Source organism: Labrus mixtus, chromosome 7 (genome assembly GCF_963584025.1).
Source record: "Labrus mixtus chromosome 7, fLabMix1.1, whole genome shotgun sequence".
NCBI lineage: Eukaryota > Metazoa > Chordata > Actinopteri > Labriformes > Labridae > Labrus > Labrus mixtus.
Genome location: NC_083618.1, coordinates 6,341,563 through 6,362,478, shown reverse-complemented (window position 1 = coordinate 6,362,478; position 20,916 = coordinate 6,341,563). Strand labels below are relative to the sequence as shown.

At 40.4% G+C, this 20,916-nt stretch overlaps 1 protein-coding gene across 1 annotated transcript; it reads right to left on the bottom strand.

Moving 5' to 3' along the window:
• Positions 1–278: 278 nt before the first annotated feature.
• sfmbt1 (Scm like with four mbt domains 1) lies at positions 279–20,141 on the bottom strand. Its single transcript, XM_061042349.1, has 21 exons — positions 20,010–20,141; positions 16,056–16,112; positions 15,869–15,963; positions 15,149–15,392; positions 12,745–12,833; positions 11,769–12,021; positions 10,905–11,002; positions 10,668–10,769; positions 10,205–10,364; positions 9,970–10,052; positions 9,449–9,575; positions 6,971–7,084; positions 6,740–6,782; positions 6,134–6,201; positions 5,878–6,017; positions 4,300–4,409; positions 3,823–3,998; positions 2,859–3,037; positions 2,549–2,773; positions 2,077–2,205; positions 279–1,917 (listed from the first exon to the last, which is right to left on the bottom strand). The coding sequence occupies exons 2-21, from the start codon at positions 16,078–16,080 to the stop codon at positions 1,777–1,779; spliced, it is 2,601 nt and encodes an 866-aa protein (XP_060898332.1). The 5' UTR covers positions 16,081–16,112; positions 20,010–20,141; the 3' UTR covers positions 279–1,776.
• Positions 20,142–20,916: the final 775 nt, after the last annotated feature.

The following is a 20,916-nucleotide window of genomic DNA, read 5'->3' as shown; positions in this document are numbered from 1 at the left end:
GCTGGGAAATGTATTGCAATCACAAGCGCATACAAGTAATTGTTCAGATTTTTTTTATTTATTTGAGATCTTTGTTTCGATAGCTCTTATAATAATTCAACAGGAATAAAAAAGTGTCTCATTGCTTTGAGTACAGCGGGAACCACAAGCTAATGAGCTGACACACAGCCTACAGAGGTTTTACTTGCACAAAATGATGCACATGACAGAAAACCACACTTACTTACGAGAACAAATGGAACAGAAATTGCTTTACAAAAAGTCATTTTAAGAATATCCTCTAGCTTTAAACTTTAATTTATTAAGGTTACTGTTAAAATAATGACAATTCAATGATATGAAACGGCTCAAGAAATCCACTGTAGCTGAATTTGTTCAAACTATATCTCCATGAGAAAGTTTAAGTCTATTGTGTGCAAATATACTGTATGTTTAAGATTTACACATTGCTTATGCTGAAAGTTATTTGCTCAATATTTTTTTTTCTTTCTGATCACCCTGTTGCACTAGAAGACATTCGATTATATACACTATATACAAACATGCAGTTATTTGCATAAAACCATATAGTACATGGTTTTCTTGTGCTTTCATACAGAATCAATGTAAACTGTCACAGCTCTTACACATTGTAGAAGCTTGAACAAGAAAGCAATTTGATTGCTTTAGAAAATGGACCCCTTTGCATCTGTAAAGGAAATTGTATCTACAGCACGATGTGTGGAAATGGTGTGATGAGTACAGTTTAAATATTTAATGTTCAAACTAAACTCAGACTGCTTTCATGCAACAATTCACTATGACTGTTTGTTGGAATATATTAGCAGTATATATAGTTGAATACTACCTCAGGCTTTAAGAAATAGGCAAACTGCATTAATTAAACATTTTCTTTTTTTTGTGTTTCAACTACTTTAGTCTTTGCTTCATCTTTGGGTGCTGTTTGAGAAATGATTGACTGTCTTAAACCAAGAAACCTATAAGACAATGGCTCCAAATCTGTTGTTCCTACACAGGAATATTGTGAAAACAATGTGATGAAGTTCTTCAGTGTACGTAAGTTGATATACGCTGTGTTCATGCACCACTAACATTGCCCATTTTTTAAAGCAAAACTATACTTCACCAGATTTGAGCAAGATTACTTCAGTTTTGACAGTGGAAGATAATGGCAAATGTTGACAAGACACAAATTTGATAGATCTTAGTATGTAGAGGTATTAGCTTTGACAGACAGAAGTGCAGACTGAACATCATAAAAACACAGAGCATTAGGATGTAGTTTTAGAACAGGTGCTTAGTCACTATTCCCCCTAAAGAAACAGGAAGGGAATTATCGTATTAAAAACATGAGAATTATCTCAGCAGTCACAAATAATTTAAAACACCTTTTTTTAAACCAAGCTAGAAATAAAAGTGTTTCATGTGTGTGAATGCAAGGCCTTTATAAGGGCTTTGTTTTTGCATTGTTATTGAATGGATTTAATCAATGCATTACATTTTATGGCATAACATTTTCTTGAATTCTTTTGTTTTTCAGTCCCCCCTTGTGCCTTTGCTGAAGAGCACCTGAACTTTTTTTGATCCTATGAAGGTCTTCTGTTTTCTTTGTTAATTTTCCAAGCGACAGAAACTTGTCTTCACGGACATGACGTGATGTGAGGATTGTTAAGGAGGTCCAGTGTTATAAAAGCCAGATTGAGGAAAATACAGTGTTATGTCACAGGATTATAAACAGTTCAGGATGTGATCAAGTCCCTGTTCCTTCCCCGTCAGCTACGTGGCGAACTGTTGATAAAATGCCAGCTTGACTCTTTCAATGTGGTGGCACAGCTTGATTGCTGGTCCCAGCTTCAGGTCCATACACTCCTGCACTGTTGGGAGGTTCAGCAGCAGCAGCGCCTGCCCGTCAATCTCCTATAAAAAAACGAAACATACAGTGAGTCAAGCGTTTCTTTTATTGTATATGAAATGCTCTTTTTTTATCTGTGACCATGGATACAATATATGTTGCCCTTCTTGCGTTAAGGCGAGCTCTCATCCTAAATAGTTATCAAGCATGTGAGCATTTCTTACTTGATCCAAGAAAATCCGTGCAAGAGGTGCACAGTCGGTGGTCCTGATGAAGCGAACCACATCAGTAACGCTCCACTCCAGGGGGCTTGTGTCCAAACACAATTTCTGAGGGGGCTCAGTCTTTGAGGTCTATAAACACACAGACAGAGTGGGTCAGACGGAGACTATGTGAGACCTCAGAGCTGAGTGGGAAAAGCTCATACCTCATTCAAAGCTGCTGAGTAGGACATTTCACAAAAGAAACAGTGATCATTTAATTCTGGTTTATTCTCTCAAACTGCTTAAAGGAAGTTCAGGTCAGAGTACACCTATGATTCAAAATCTTACTGAAATGGATTAGGCACAGAGAGGAAGTTGTTTTTGGTTTAAGGTAGGGGCAGTAGGCTGGGATTATGAACACATTTCCTAATAATAAACAATAGATTATTTAATTGATGTACACAGTCTGTATCTATAAAATGACACTCCTTACCTTTGGTGAAGGAGGTCTGTTCTCATCATCAGAGAATGAGGGTGAGCGGGGTTTCCGACGCCGGCGGCTGGGCCTGGGTGTTGCTGGAGGGGAAGGGGACGGAGTGGTGGGCTGAGACTTCCCAAACGATTGTTCAGAATCATCTTGAAGATCGTCCTGCAGCTCTGAGCCAGAGTCTTCACTCAGCGAGTCGTCTTCATCCAGATCTTCTTCCTCTCCACTGCCCTGTGAGCCAGGATGACAACCGCTTATCAGCAACATTTCATGTAAAGAACGATATAATCATTGATGAAAAGAGCAAGTGTGTTACCTGAGGAGATCCCGCGGGTGTGTTGTCTACTGACGCCGAGGATCGCCTCTTCTTATGCACAAAGAGCTGCTTCCTCCTCTTCCTCCTCCTGCCTCTTCTTTTCACTCCGCCCTCGAGGTTGGAGTGGCCACCCGGTGGACGGCCCACACGTTTACTCTTCTTCTTTCCATAGTAATATGCTGGGGAAAATGCAGGCCAATTGTGGAATGTTTCATTTGACAGGTATGAAAAAACATTGTATATCAGTGAGACATATTGATGTAAAAATTTAATTCAACAAATCTGATGGATTTTTATAATTTTCTAAAAAGTCACAGTGTTGACAAATAGGCTGGAACAACAAGTATATGGAGGATATGTGTTGTCTAGGGTGATTGAAACATAGAAGAGATGAAAGAGAAAGTAAACAGTCAACTGTTGCTATCAAATTGCATCACTTTCTGAAACTTAAAACTGTAGTGCAGAAGCTAATCTGTGACTTTCTGCTGTGTAAATAGTTCAGCTTGTTCGATTCCAGCAAAAGCTCTATCAAAGTCTATCCATCTGCTTCACAGAAATTCTGTATTCATTAGGGGAACACTTGTGTACTCATTGATCTTTTCTATTCACGTTGCTGAGATGCTGAAAAAGTAGAATGGACAAGTGCTTTGCTCATTGTGAATTAATGTCTCTGTAAATAATACTGTATGATAAACAGTTAGGTCTAGGTCTGCCCTTTTTAAAAGTGTCTTGGGATAACATTTTTTGTAAATTGGCACTATACAAATAAAGATAGATTGAATAGTGCTTAGATTTAAGGTGCCTTCTGACATCAAGTGTACATTTCTAGGTTATTACAAGATGAATCATAGCACAGAGGTTGTGTTCACTGCCTTCCTTGATAACAAAGCATCCTCCGCAGAGCTTTGAATGCATTTTTTGAAGCCTCATCAATCAGTGTTCACCAGTTCTGTAATGGACTTACTGTATTTGGTCTTGGTGAGGACAGAGCAGTTCTCTGAGCAGTGGTCTAGAACCATACGAGGTCCAAACAGGTTGGGACAGCACTCCAATTTGATGCAAGTTTTCCTGCAGAAGTCTGCTACGCGGTCTGCAGTGCGAACTATTTCCACCGTGGCCCGGTAACTCTTTCCCTTGTACCTGACAAAGACGATTAAAGGGTAAATAAATAGTATAATGTTTATATTTCTACACAATATTACGTTTAAAAAAAAAATTCCAGGCAGATTTTCATAAAAAAAGGAAAATCATATCCAACTGCCCTGACTAATTATCCTATTTTGGGAGTTTTCGGTTATGCTTAGTGATATTTAAATCCATTCGTGCATTCAAGTACTTGCATTTTGTACCACAATAGGCCGTCTGATAACTCTCCCATTCCTGTAGGCTTTCTATAGAGCAGAGAATTTTGTGCTAGGGATTTAATAGCGTTTCCCCTCACTTGGCTTTGAGTGTCTCTCCATGGCCTTGCCAGCGGCTCTCCTGGTCCAGCTGCAACTCCCTCAGCACACGACTGGGTTTGTATGCTGAGTTTATCAACAGGGTCAGTACCTGGAGAAAAGATAAGGAGAGAATTGCAACACATGCAGGTTAACCAATGTTTGAGGGTGATGTATTTCATTGTAAAATACAGTCATGTCATTTAAACATTTTTAAGGTTATAAGTATGAAGTAAGTAAACCAATCAAAATCAGTGTGTCTGCTGATAGCAGTAAATCAGCAGCATCTAATGACCTCTGCATTGTGTGCCATGGGTCATTAACTGGAGCCATTGTTTCATGGTAGAAAGGACACTGTAGAGCAGAAAAAGACTACTCTTAACTTCATAATATAAGACAGAAGATAACACTGTCTTAAAAAATACCAGTTATAGTTGACAAATAGTATACAGCCTGCCAGCAGCTCTGACTCTTATACATATCAGTGCTTTAAACTAAAGGCTAACTTTAGCACCTATGTTTATGATGTTTTAGCAGGTATAATATAATAACATGTTCACCATCTCATTTAACCATGTAGGAATGCAAATATTGAATAAATAACCCTGAATTAAAATGCAGCTGAGGCTAATGGGATTCCATTAGTATTGTGGGCATTTGGTCATGAAGCAGCGCCTCTTTTTCCTGAGGACCCTGAGGCGCAACAAACTTCCTCGCGATCTGCTGAAGAACTTTTACTGCTGCATAATTGAGAGCATCCTGACGTACGGCTGTACTGTCTGGTACTCTAGCTGCACTGCAGCAGAAAAGAAGAATCTTCAGCGGATCGTAAAAACCAGCTCAGTGGATTGTTGGCCCACTCGCGCCATCTCCACAAGCGAGCCTCAAACATCTGGAACGACACATCTCACCCCGGACACTGTATGTTCACCACCCTTCCCTCAGGCAGACTCAGGACCATTTGCACACGGACAAACAGACTAAAAAACAGCTTCTATCCCAGAGCTGTGTGCAATAACTTTGTAATTCACTGCTTTATAATTGTCTATTTATTTACTCAGTCACTGCACTTTAACTTTAACTGTCTATATATTTATTTATTTATTTATTCATTCATTCATTGCACTAAAACTGTTTATTTACTCATCCAGTCACTGCACAATAATAACTGTATATACTCTTTCACTGTACTATAACTTCACTTATTTACACTATATCTCTATATATATTTTTTTTTTTACCTAATCAGTCACTGCAAAACAATAACTGTATATATTATTTCAGTCACCACAACTGTCTATTTATTTATTTGAACAGCAATTTCCGCTATACCGTAGGCTAATGGTTCTTAAAAAGTTTGCAGTCCATTCTCTAGGAACTCTGGCACTAGGTACCAAATTTCATGACTATCCATCCAATATTTTCAGACAAACATTGTCCTACAAAGAATCACAAAACCATAATTGCCAAGCAAAAATGCTAAACACTTCACCATCGACATTCATTTTTATGTTGAAGGATTAAGTGATGTCACCTGTTATCTGGTGTAATACTATAAACATTGAGCTTGCCACTCTCACCTCTTTGAGAACCAGGACACAGTTCCCTGGGCCGATGAACTGAGGCAGCTCTGCGATGCGGCCCTTGTTAAGGTAAGGTCCAGAGAAGCAGCGGTGGTTGAAGTAGATCTTGGGAGAGCAGTATTTTCCATTCCCCTGTCCTGCACATAGACACAAAATGAGAAACACAGGATGAGTGGACCTCACAATTCACAGGTACTTAGAAGACTTAGACATAGCACACAATGAACTCCTTCGTTTAGACATGACCACTCACCTGTCTCTGACTGGAAGCCCATCTGCTGTCGGACAGCATCAGGTGATGAGGACTTGGGTGAAGTTCGGCTGTAACGTGATGAAAAATGAATCGGATATTTAAAATCAAATATTGATCCATTTATTCTAGGGCTGTCAAACAATTAAATGTTTTAACAGTGATTAATTGCAACATTTTAATATTTAGTCATAATTCAACACATTTTAAATCGCATGTTTGTAATTCCGTTATTTTCCATTCAAAAATAAAAATGGTTAGGCTTTTATTTTGAATGTCTGTGCTGTCTGAAGCTGTTTCTTGCTGTTTGAATTCTACCCTGCTTTTATTTTGAAATAAGGTAAGGACCTTCTGGTAGATCGAAGGTAACGACATGAAGTTAACCACGGAAAAATAAACTTATTACGGATCAAAGACTGAATGAAAACAGCCAAAAAGAACGGTAAAATAAAATAGCATGCGATTTATCGCAATTAAAATAATTAACGTTTTAATTTCAGACCTTAATTAAATGTGATTAACTTGTTAATGCTGACAGGCCTAATTAAAACCAATAAACCAGTGAACACACCAACACCCTTGATTTTGTTTGTATGCTTTTATACTCACTGTTTTTCAGGCTGCACCACGGCGATCTTCTTCTCTTTTTCCACTGGAAAACAAGAAAGACTTCAATGAGCCCTCGTTAATTGACCAATGTGAGCCAATTTTTATATAGTAAACTACTTTGAAGGTCAGAGCAATGACCTTCACCTATTATGAAACAGCATCAGTGACAATCTCATTCAGGCAGATGTGAAAAGACCACCTGAGACCATTATGATGAGTCATGTTGAGTACCTGTGGGTTTGATGGGGTGGATGAGCGGATAGCCATTTGTCTCACACCAGCTGATCGGGAAGATGTCCAGTGAGTCCATATGAACTATCAGCTCTGGCATTGGCTGTTTTAGTCCTGTTTAAACATTGACATACAGGGCTTTTAAAAACGGTCATGATAAACAGTGAGCAGAGGTTATTAAAGATATCACAGTCTACATTCTTGCCCTGGTGAGGGCAAAAACCCAGAATAATGTTTTCAATTGAGCTAAAGCAACATGACCTGCCAACATTTTGATTTTAAGATACAGGAGGGTGGGGGTGGGGATGGGGTGTGCCATTAGGAACTGCTATGCCAAGTCACTTTTTTTTGCCCCCATGCCACATACTAAAATAAACTCTGGACACTTTGCAGAATGCATGGCCCCTTTCCAAGTAACTCACAGTTATAAAGTGAAAATGGTCAGTTTAATCTCTTGTGGTTGCTAGGTCAGAGGCACAGAGGGCTTTGAAATTGTATGTAGTAGTGGATTGTGTATGTGTGTATCATGCAGGGTTGGAAATTAGCACCCACCAAATGTGGGTGTTTTTGTGCAGTGTCGGGGGAATTTGCTCAATCTACTGGCCACGGTGGCGGGTAGAGAGAGAGTGATTTAAGACATAAAACAACATAAATTGAATCCCGATCTTCTGCTTCTTCTTCTTTGGAATTGAATGTTGCTTGGCATCTGTAATTATGCATTACCACCACCTGCTGGACTGTATTAGTTCAATAGTGCAGACACTTACAGCATCCATGCACAGTGAGCACTTTCCTGTTATGTCCAGCTATCACCCAGACTCAATGCCCTTCCTTAAGTGTAATGTCTAATTCTTTCACAGTTATGTCTACAAACTACAACAGAAACATTATTCAGATTCCAACCCCATTTAAATTCTTTCTGAACCCTTCTGTAAATCAGCTGCACATTTAGTCACCATGAAAATAAAAGCAAGAAAATGTTTTTTTATCCATACAGATATCTTTATCAGTTTCACTCTTTCGCTGCTTCTCTCCCTTTTTTTCACAGATCCACTTCTTCGTTTTTTTCCATACTTATCACCGCTTTGCGTATGACATCCACTTCTCAGCTCTGACTTAACTCAGTTTCACCTCCCTCATCGTTTTGAGTCACTTTGCAGACCCTGTATGGTGATTTCCTGTGCAGTGTAGACACGTTGCTTATTCAATCTCTATGTTACAATCGTTACAACGTTTGTTTTTCCCACATTTTCCACATCTTCTGACCCCTCGGCACACTGCAGCAACATGTCCATATTCTTAACAAAAACACCTTGGGGGAACGAATGGTCTAACTCTGTAACAAACAAAATAATCCAGATAGACCCTATTGGGCAATCCTCCCTCTCTCAAAAGACAGACACACCTCCTTGAAATGATGTCTTCTTAAATCACACACCCCTTGTATTTCCAAAAATTAATCAGCCACTGAAAGTGGCACTTGACTAATCCCACCTTGTTACAATGTTACAATTCACTTAGCAGACGCTTTTATCCAAAGCGACGTACATCAGAGAGGAAGTACAACACTAATCCATTCATACAAAGCAATGCTTGCAACAAACCTTGCTTCCTCACCTCAGCTCCAAGTGGGTAACAACTCACACAACTGTACTCACCTTTAAATGTTCTTATATTCAAGGCCTTGTCTCTCTGTCCATTTGACATGTATTCAATGACAACCATTGCTCCTCTTGTAATCCGAACAGACTTCACTTTCCTGAGTTTTCCCTCAACAAACTTTCACACCACATGTGGGCTTTTGAAAATCCTGTCCGTTTGTTTGTGATAAACAACGATCTGGGATCTTTAATATTTTCAGATAAACATACAGAACCCATGGATGTGTGTATATGGATTATTCATAAGAAGTTTGTAGTGCTGTGGAAGACAACAGTTTTTGCCATGAGAAATAAGAAAAAAATAGGAGGTCAACTTTTCAGGCAGGTATGAAAGCAACTGGAACTGACATTAATAACACCATTCCTTCCATTTTGATGTTTTAAAAAGTATTGTGAGACTTGAGCTTTTATGACATGGATATTTAAATTAGATGTCAAAAAAATAATTATACACCTCCTTGTCATCTACTTGTAAGCATTGCCAAGGAAACATCACTTTCAACTAAATGCAAGCAGGTTTTTAAAAGAGTCAATCTTACCACCTCATGGGTTAACGTTTGTGAACTTGCTGGGAGCTAGTTTTAAGTTCTTGAAATACATACTAGGTTTGCATTGTATTTCTGCATCTAACTGACATCAAAGCAGAATTTAACATTTGAACTGGTGTAAAATAATACAACGTGGGTCTCTCACAGGTTAATGCTCCTTAACCATACGCTGTGGGACTGCATTGAAATTACCCACGTTCATTTTTTAAATTTTTTTTTAACTTCTAACCCATAAAAACAAAAAAAAATATTTCAGCGCTTGAGCTTACCTTCCAGGCTGAGCCAAATATATTGCCCTTTGACCCGAGTGACAGTGGCCACGTGAATGTTCTCAGGTGACAGGGGGTTGACAGCCTCCAGTTTCATGGCCTCTTTGAAGCAGTGCTCACACTGCTCCTAGCAGAGAAAGAGACAGAAAATAATGCAAGAGCCATTTCACAGCAAAGGATGTTTGTGTGATTTTTGAGGGCACCTGGTAATCAAGTGGAATTTGAAATATGGACATAATAATGCTGTAAATGGAATCTTTCTGTACAAAACCTGTCAATGGGAGGAGGTTGTATTGTTAGCTCAAATGGAAGAGAGTGCTCTTGAAGTCCTAGTCTACAACAAATTCAACATTTATCAGCAATATGGAGAATAAAATGTAACAAGGGTCATTTATTAGCTTGTCTTAGCTCTTGGTGTGTTTTGGTCAATGAGTCAGTGGACACAAAACAAATTTGATTCCAGACGAGTGTGAAACGTGTGTAAAAGAGGTAAAAAAAAAAGAAAAAGAAGGCTGACTTACAGCTGGGAAGCAATGCTGAGGAGCTGCCTCTGCCTCACACTGTTTCAGGTAATCTGCCCAGTCAAAGTCTGGACCCTGGTAACCTGTAAGAAACAGAAAGAAAGCATGAAGAGAAAGAGAGACGCGAGGAAAGACAAAGGAAAGAAATGAAGCCATAAGAGGGAAAGAAAGCTTGTATTCACTGATATCTGATCAAATAAGTCTTTATAAAGGGACAACATTATTCTGAGCAGACCTGCTGGGGGGCTGAGAGGCAGTCCGTTTTTGAGGCTCCACTGGGCAGGGAAGATCCCTGGACTGTCTCTGTGGCACAGAAAAGACCTTCCAGCACCCTCAGACTCCTCAATACCACAGAGGTCGTCCATTGTCACCAGGAAGTACTGCTCATTGAACACCTGAAGTGGAGAGGAGGTTCATTTTTTCCAGCACTTACAGATGTTCTTAAATGACAGCTATAAAACTTTCACCATCTGGTTTTGGTCAGCCTTAAAGACAGTGTTAAGTAAAGGACATGAACTAGACTGTGATAATACTGAATGAAAATGAGTCCATTAAAGCATACAGCTTCAGCCAGGATTTACAAAGTGCAGACAGGGTGGTAATGAGGATGGAAAGCATAGGAAGTAGGTCCAATATAGAGCGCCAAGAGAAAAACATTGCAGCACAGCAGAGACAGATTTGATATGAAAGTCTGTTACCTTGGTGACAGTGGCAGGCCTGATGGAAATAGGAGCAACAGGGTCAACAGCCTCCAGTTTCATACCTTCCTTGAAACAATGAGCAGCGATGGCAGGCTGATCCTTAGTCAACACACACACAAACACGCACACTTTTTAACACAATAATGGAAAAAAATCACCAAAGCTAAACTAGCAGAACAAGGAGAGACGTCTGAGTCGGAGAGGACAAATAAGAGCACGGCTGGTTGGCAGTACCTTACTGAACTCTGCAGTCAGAGCTTCATCCTGTGGCAGGTCACTGATCCTCTGTCGCACCTCCTCCCACTCTTCCTCTGTCCTCAGGGCCAACAGGTCTGAAAAAACAACAACAACAAATCAACAGAAATCAGAAGTGTAAGAGCTACAGGTGACTGCCTGATGAAAAGGTTATGGTTTAATCATCGAGGAGACAGCATCAGCAGAGGTCAACATCTCTAATATAAGTCTGCGTCACAGAAACCAGGGGGTCTGGGTGGCACTTCTGGATTTGTTTTTTATTCTGGAGAATGTTTTCAACACAGTATTCATATAGAACTTGTGTTTCTGGATTTTTTCACAAGGTGTCTTTTGTTTAAGTATATGTCTCATTAATCTTGAAAAAAAAAAGACACAGTCAGTGTGTCGGCTTGGTCTTTGTTCTAGTTAAAAAAAAACCATTAACCTCATATCACAGCACAAAAAGGCTCCAAAGGGCCGTCATATAAAGATGAAGTGAAGAATAATTCAGAGATCTTTAAATATAAATATAAAAACATCTGTTTTACAAGTAATATGACACAACCTTTTATTAAAGCCTCCAACCACAGACGCACGCACGAAACATGTTAGTATTACTCGAAACAGCTCTCATGGGGCTTGTCGTATCATAAGCTTATGTTATTGTTTTTTTATAACAGTAGATTGTTAGTGATTCGACAACATGTATGGATGAACATCCGGTCGCTGTTAGACCTGTGAATTCTTCAGGGGTCCTTTTAGCTGGTGCTATTACTCCTCCTGTGAGTTCATCTCCATATCTAGAAATCAACCTTTTTTCTTTCTTTCAAAAAGTACAATTTGACCCGTGTCAGTGTCACTGACCTGAGGGAGGCCTGAGGGTGCAGCCATGCTCTGCGGCCCAGCCTGGTGGGTGGAGGCGTGGGTGGAGGTAAAAAAGCCAGAGGGTTGCGGGTGTGTCGGGTAGGCCCTCTGTGCCTATAAGGCGAAGCTTTAGCCGCCCTCCGACATTCTCCTCCACCTCAGCTGCCCAGGCCAGCCCCGGGTCCACATTGTCCTGCAGCTCCACGTAGCAGCCTGCAGACAGGAGCTCCACCGGGTCTCTGCCACGCTGCGGCTTCAGGGGCGGGAGGGGTTCGAGAGATGGTAAATTAGAAGCTGATAGGACACACACTTACAACAAATACAAGTAGGACACATGCCTAGGCAAGGCGAGGAATTTATAGAGGGAGAGAAGGCACTGCATGACTAAGTGGCAGAACTGAAGCACAGTCACAGAGCTAACTAATGACTCCAAAGAATTTCACAGGACAATTTGCTTTTAGCAGCAGAGTCTCTGTACTGTACACAAAAGATCAGAATCTTGTTTTTGGTAGAATTGGGACTTCACGCCTGGTGCACAAACAAGAATAGAAGTTAAATAATGTTTGGTTCCCTTGACATTTATTCCAATAGACATTTTAAGTGTGATGTTTACATCCTGTTTTTTGGCATTTAAAAATGGGCACAGCACACTAGCTTAGCCCTTGCTTACATTAAACATGACAGTTCTACATTCTTTGCCTGTGTGCAAAGACTGTAGACCAACGGTTGACATTTCTGATCACCCGAGGGTATTAACTGTTGATTTGGAGTCTTTCAAACTTGCTTTGGCAACAATGACAGAAGTCCTACTTAATATCTTTAAACCTGAAATGTTTACTTAATCAGATTAAGTGTTTAAGACGTGTTAATAAATCACTTCTTGTAAAGTAAATTGTTCTTGACACAGACAGAGACTTGCCCCACCCTGAGTGTGAATACTTTTTGACAGGACAGCTGCTCTGTTCCTCCGCCTTACCAATTCCAGCAGTTTGGCAGGCGCACTGCACTCCTCAGCCAGGGCCTTCTCCAGAACAGCCTCCCAGTCCTGATGCTTCTCACGCACACCTGAGGTGGATCACACACACACACACACACACACACACACACACACACACACACACACACACACACACACACACACACACACACACACACACACACACACACACACACACACACACACACACACACACACACACACACACACACACACACACACACACTATTAGTTTAATAACAAATAAACAGGCGGGCTGTGCATCACACAGACATGTTGACAGCAAGGAATGAAGGAATAGAATAGTCACTGATAAAGACTTTCACATTGTGAGAAACCTTCAGCTGTTTTAGCTTCATGTTTCATGCTGCTTCCTCTGTCCGAACAGGCAAGTCAAGTCATTCTATGGTTCAATATATTTGTTATAAATATATGATTTATTTGTTAAGTCAATGTACAATAACTATTTATATATTCAGCAAATACACAACACTCCTTCAGTCACTGCACTGTAACCGTTTACTTATCTATTCACTGCACAATAACTGTTTCTTCTTCACTGTCTTCCCACCATAAGCTATTTCTCTTCTCATTCTATGTATCACATGTATTAGTAAATGTACATAGCTATGGATATATTTTTACATTTAACCTGATTTTATAGCGCTGCTTTTTTACGGGATTGCTGCAAACAAAAGTGTTCTTTTATACGATGACAATAAAATCTCTCCTACCTGAAAGTTATTTCCTGATATTTATTTTGTTTCAACTCGGTTCAAATAGTCAAGATTGCAGTGTTAGTTATATCTCATCAATCCATAATTAAACCAAGATGAACTGTGAGGTTGCTTTATAACTCTGACGCTCTTTTCCAGACAAAACTATTGACTTTTCACTAAGACACTTGTGGCAGCAGCAGCTTGGCAGAACAGAAACATTCATAACTCCTTGCTGAACAAAATGTTAATTAATCAGAGTTGATTTGAAATCAAACACATTTGTGTGATTGATCTGTACATAGAACTGAGTGCTGTCTCTACTGCAGAGCTAGTTCAGAAGTCACAGAAAAACAAACCTAAAGCCGGGCGTACACTGTACGGTCATAGGTCATAGATCACGACACTCGAGATTTTTTACATTTTGCGATATGCTGAGAATTGCGATACAATATATTGCAATTAAGCTTTTTAACTGTATATTATGTCCACTGCACTAAACTAAATCAAGAACTGCTTTGTCAGATAAGAACAAAATCTCATCTCACTTCAGTCTCTTTATTTCTACACAATGGGAGTCGAGCCCACAGACTGAACACTGTGATCAAAGTCAAACCCTGTAAAAGACTTCATGCTCCTCACAACCTGAACTGTTGGTGTTTCAGTCTAACTTTAACATGAATTCTTAACAATGCAACTAGTGAATTGTGCAACCCATTTAGCATTTAAAAAATAAAAAAAGCATATCTAAAATATCATAGTAAAAATATTGATACTTGGCCGCCATGACACGGTTTAATATTGCCACACAAAATATCACGATACTGTGCTGTATCGATTTTTTCCCCCACCTCTACAATGTACACTGATTGTGCCTGCACAAATTTATAGATGGCGTCAGGAATCCCTATGGCAACAGCTAGCATGTCTCTTTAATCTGTCCCTTCCTCCTATCATGAAAGAAACGTGGGCAGGAAATTTCTTCGGACCTCCAGCTGACCAGGCATATTTGTTATGATTTAGCTTCTCGTAAACTTGCGTTTATTGGTAATGCAGATCGTGTGTGTGTGTGTGTGTGTGTGTGTGTGTGTGTGTGTGTGTGTGTGTGGTTGTGGTTGTGTGTGAGAGAGAGAGAGAGTATGAGAGTGCTTTTGCTGGTGTGTGTATTCTAGCCGTGCATATGAGACAACTGAAAAACACCTTGATCTGGCTTCAACCTCGTCCTGTGAGTGTTTTCAATTGTGAATGCTCACCCCCGATTTAACTGGTACAGCGTGAGCTCGCAGGTCGTACCCTACAATCAGGTTTTACATGTGAGCACATAAATCTTGAGCTTTATTCGTGCGTCACAAAACGATTGAGTCGTACAGTGTGAGCCGACATTCCTACACAACTTTTCTACAGTTGTACAGCGTAAACCAGTCTTAAAGTAGAAGTATTCATTTGTCTAAAGGTAAACAAAAGAGTTTAATGATCTGCAGATTACCATGAAAACTGTGAGAGACTTTCATCTACAAAATGAAATTCTGAGAGGCCCTCATTTGAAAAACTACCCAGTTCAACAAGAAAGATAGACACCTATCATTATTTATGAATATTCAGATGTTGATAACAGCTTTATTGAACATTTTTGAAGCTAAATTTAATTTGCACCAGCGATGCCTCACCTTCAGGGGCCCTCATGGTCTTCCCATGCTGGCGGCTCCAGCCCAGTGGGTGGAGGTCTGCGGCCATGATGTCACACCAGAAGTCTGCACGCCTGTCATCCTGGTAACCCTCGTAGCGCAGGAGCAGCAGCTGGCCACATGTGGTGATGACACTGGCCACCCAGTAAGGACTGTCGGCTTCTGAGCGCACACACACCTCCAGCTTCATGCCCGGAGTCAGTCCAGTCTGCAGGCCCTGGTCCACCTGAGACAAGGACAAAAGAACAAGTAATGAATACTGAATAAATGAACTTTACAGGAACATTCATAGTTAGACCTCTGTTTAATTTGTATTTTGAAGCTTGCTATACAGAATAAAAAAACTTTTAGAAATTAAAGAACATGATGAAAGAAAAGATTGTTCCCATGCTGGTGTTTTCTTTATTCTAATCAAAGTAAATAAGTAAGCATTGTGTGTTTTAACTGTAGAAGCTTTGTTACAACTGGTACAGAGACTTCTGTGTTTATTCTATTGATTACTTTATGAATGGATGCCTTCATAGCTTTTCTTAGGACCCAATTTACACATGACTCCAAATTCCACAACTTTGAGCCATCATTTCAATCTAAATACTGCTAGAACTGACTAACAGTTGAAAATCAACATCCATGATTGTAAATAGCTTCTGTCACAAACTCATCCAGGGCTGTGTGTTAGCTGTGCAGGCTGTCAACACCCACATGTTTGAAAGCGTGATGGGGCACAGAAACGGATCCCGTCTCCTCCAGGTAGTCATCCCAGTTGAAGTCGGAGACATCCTGCGCGGAGTCTCTGTCTGGGAAGGCACACAACACATTTTGATTCTAAGCAGCTTTCCAACATATAACCCCACTTATTTCACGCAGCTGTTCAGAAAGTAGTTCTTACCAGACTCCGGTAACTCCTGACTCATGCTGGTGCCTCCTCAAGGCCAAGACAGGAGCACTGAGGAGGAACAGAGGAGGAAGATTATTATCCACAAGAGAAAATGAATAAGCTCTGGTCCAGTACTGTAACGACAGAGGGAAGAAAACCTCGATAAACCATGCTAAGCTTCATCAAATCTCTATCTCTGGATCTCAATGATCTCTGAGCTCACTCCTGTTTGAAGCAACTGTAAGATTAATGAGACAGGTGATACGGCTGGTTTGTAACCGCCCACTCAGCAGTTCACAAGCCCAACTGTATCAGCAAAAGTAACCCAAAGAGCTGGAAACTGCATTCAAGACTAACTCTATCTGGCTACTTTTAGTACAATCCAGCACCATGACACATGGCCTTTATCAGTGAACGATGTGTCAGCTAACGGCTGAAGATAATACAAGTATTATCAGTCAGCTTAAGGCATGTGAATATCACAGCAACAAAGAAGCAGACTCATAAAGGCAAACATTTAAAAGCCTACAAACCCTGCATTAAGAGCTAAATCAAATCAGTGTTTATTTGTGTGGATTCTTTCAGCTGCTCTAATGTCAAGGACTCCTCAAGCTCTTGAATAGATTTTTTCAGACACAGAGTTCTTGTTCCTACTCTGTCAAAATTCAGGAGCTTTGAGCTGGTGCACGACTCAGGCAACACAAAAAAGTGAAGAGAAAAATCAAAAATCAAAATGCTACACGTTTCCCATTTTCATCATATATAACAGACCAGATGGTCCGAGATCGGAGAGAAGCACGTCAAATCAAACTCAATCGGCTCCACCTCAAAACTCATGTGATCATTCAGATTTTCCTCCTCGGTGGTGCAGGTTTCAAACAGAGCCTTGACATGTATTTGGACACACATCAAACTTTGACACATCAAACTGACCTGCAGCATTGTGCAAAAGCAGATGAAATAAGTTCGTACAACAAGAGAGATGGCATGAATGGTAAAGAAGGGAGCGCAGGGCGTGACGACGGTGGAGAGGGCGGTGTATGGGATGCTGAGGAGAGCTGCTCCGTCACATCAGCTCCATTCAGCCGGCCTGTCAGGCTTGTCTTTGTCACGTCTGACATCTCTATTAAAACCGGGGCCACCACCCCGAAACAACCAAACTACCACCACAACCCCCCCGTGCTCCTCGGGGATCAGCGCCACCTTTCACCCACGACCCTGCCCCAGACTGCTGCTGTCTTTCTCCCCCTCCCTGGAAAAACACACACCAGAGGGCCGTATTGTCCTCGAGGGTCAAACTCCTGACATAAGAGCGGATAAAAAAAAAAAAAAAAGAGCAGTGGAGATGGGACGAGCAAAACAGACCTTAAGTTTAGAGGCCATATTTAAACACCTGATGCTGAGTGTATTCAGTTAAATTCATTGTTAGATTTTGGTTGATTTTTTTTGACTACTGAAAAATACCTTCCCAAAAACTAAGTGTCAATGTTTGTTAATATGTTTGATGCAATTTAAAAAAAGCTAAAACGAATTCAGACATCATAAAAACCCACATACAACACTCCTGAGAAGTATCATTACAAATGGCTAAAGACACATTTGAATAGCCTTCTTATTTTTCTGCCTCCGCTCCGGCTTTCTGCAGCACTGTGATTAACCAGGAACCGCACGGCCTCGGTTTGTTTGAGCAGACAGAAAGAAACTGAAACTTCCCCTGTTTCACAGTAATTGGTCTGTATGGGCCACAGCTAGCAGCAGTCTGACTGAATCTTTCTGCACCATGCGCTACTGACTGAACCTGAAAGAGAAAGGACTAAATGTGAACACCCCCACATAAACACACACAAACACCCAATTGCACAAAACTGAGATCCATATACATCCTCTTTACAAGCAGTAACTGAATCATATTCTCATCAGCACTTAGAAGAAGATCTTTCTCAACAAGCCTTCCTGAACCTCTGAGGTCACTGCAATCCGTAAGAACACACGTACATATTCAGCTGCAAAATGAAATAAATCACAGTCAACTTTCAGTAAATGGAAATTGTTGCTTTATAATTCCCTAATCAATATTTTGATGGCATCATCTACTCATCACATACCAGAAAAGTGGAAAGTCACCCAGTTCTCTGGTTTATGTCCATCCTTCAACATTAACAAAACCAAACTTTAAAGAGCAAGGATTTACTTTTCTGAACATTGTTTGGGTTCGGTGTCATTTGATTATCTTTATGCCTTTAAGTTTAATTCTAACCAAACTCCTCTCATTTCCTTATTGTGCCATGCTATTAGTTTTGGTTTTACAGTGCCAGGTATTGACATAAAAATCTCTGAAATGTATTGCCTTAAGCCAAATACAAAAGGAGCTTTTAGAATTTCATTTGTCAAAAATTGCAATAGAAACATCTCTTCAGCAATTTGATTCACCAAACTGTAAACAATCAGCTGTTCTCGCTTCAAACGTTATCAAAACAGCTTTTGCTTTGGAAGGAAGTATTTTCAATGAAAACTGCTGAAAGTAAAGTATGTGCAATATGCTGTTTGATATAGATATCAGTAGTAGAAAACAAATGCTGCTGTTAAACATTTTCAATGTCATTTGTCAGCACTGTAAGCACCACAAATGTCTTTATTTTGAAACATAAATCTCTTTCACTGACGCCTATGGCTTTGCACAAAACACACCAACACCATCTCTAGCTGATGGGTCCAAAGCACTACAGAAAAAAAGACATATTTTTGAAGGGAATTGAGTTGAAAGCAGCCCTTAAAAGGCTTGAAGCGAAGAGGAGACAGGTTTACACACCATGCTATCAAGCTATCTGTTGGCACTTCCCACTGAAAAGTCTGTTACAGTAGTTATGACTGTGCAGCCCTTACATATTCACATCTTATTTTTTAATGATATAGCCTCAACTTTTATCTTGCCATGGTGTCTTAAATAACTTTTTATTCTGTTGGAGTAATGCTCATAATGTTTAAGACCATGCAGCTATGAGTTGGCCAGCTTAGTTGGTCCATGAGCTCTATCAATCGGACATCTTGGTGGCTAGCTGACCTGCTATAACTACAGTTACAGATGTAGAAAATGAAAACAAATATATCCACATTTGCAGCCCACAGCAGGCATATGACAGAGCAGCATCATTAACGCTGCTCGTAGAGACCACATAGCGGCACGTCAGCCGGAGCAGAGCTGCCAGTGGATCACCCGAGTTGCACAATAGGAAGTTAAGAGCCAGAGAAAAATAGGCTTCAATAAACCAACGTGGAATATGACAACAACATCACAAACGTCAGAGGCTTCATAGCAAAAGAAGAAAATAAGCGAATAGATTTTAACCAGTGAGTTTGTTCAGCTGTTTGGTGAGAAAGCGACTCCGAAACACAATTGGGCTGAGGTCGTGCAACCTTCATTATGTAAGAAAGACTGTGACTTTAGAAATATAGGGAGTTGGTCAAGGGCACATTTTTCTGGAATTTTCCACACAAACCGTGAAGTGAAAGTAGCTCAGGGTTGCACTGCTTGTGCGGACTATCAGCAGCATTCAGAGACAGAGATGGGCCATTAACGCAGCGGCGTTGCAGAGAGAGAGAGAGAGACTACAGCGCCTACGGTCTAACTTTCACTCTGAGGAGAACCTGGCAAATACCGACTGAGAAAACAATGAAAATGCTGTCTAATAAATAAACATGCAGTCGGTAATGTATAACGACCGTGTGGGACCCGGTGAACACATGGTAAAATCGCCTGTGTCCGAGTCAAGTTACTAAACGTCACGGCTTGAGCAATAAGAGCAGGCTGACGAGCAATAAGGGCGCTTACACTCGACCGAAGCCGACTCATCTTTTTGAGAGACGGGAAAAAAGACGAATGCGCCACCACCATACAAAACAGCATTAGGACATAGTGACAAACAACCCAGAGTATGTGAATATTTAGTCGTAAAATTCGCCCCTTACCGCTAAGTAGTTTTTCCAAGTCGGTTTTTAGATGCCGTTCCTCTCCGCCTGCTCGCTCGCAGCAATATTAAGCTGCCGGGATTAAAACCCCAAAGCCCCGGTCTGAAGTTTCAAAATAAAATGGCTATAAAAAAAAGTGTAGTCAAAACCGTCGTCCAGTCAACATCGGACATTTTTGAGTTGAGGATTAAATCCAGAGACTTCCGGTTTTGCTCGCGCCGCGGATCGCTAGCTTGACGCCGTTCTCGTTCACGACCTCATTCCAATATGGCACAAACGACCACTGCGCATGCTCAGCCGCCTATATGCCTCTGAGCATCACACTGACTTCCATCTTCACACACACACACACACACACACACACACACACACAAAATAATATCACACTGCCAGAATCAAGCCAGAAAATCTGTAACATGTACAAAAGAAAAGAAAAGAATGGTTTCTGTTTGCAATAAATGTTAAAGGGACAAGGGGATTAAACTGAACAGTCGTTTAAGGCTTATCCCCAGAGGAATCAACACTTAGTTAAGGGTTGAGCTGGAATTAATTGTACGTAAAATCGACCCACTTTCGATAAGTGGATTCCTTTTCTGCTTCGCAAAAAAAAAAAAATAATAGTTCTATAGCCTAATCAAGTAGCCATTAGATTGTGTCACTGAAAAGACCTCAGACTGCTTAATTTCCCTTAAATATATCCTAATGTTTTTCAAGGAAATAAAATCACCATCAATGTAGCCTACAATAAAAGGCTGAATTAGCAAATGTTTTTTTTAAAAACATATTACAATAACACCCTTCAATAATGACTGAACACATTCTGCTGTCTCGGTACTTCTGTTGCACAAAGATCTCAAGTCGTTTTTTTGGAGGAGAGGGCGGGAGAACCTGCTGGAAACGGGCTGTG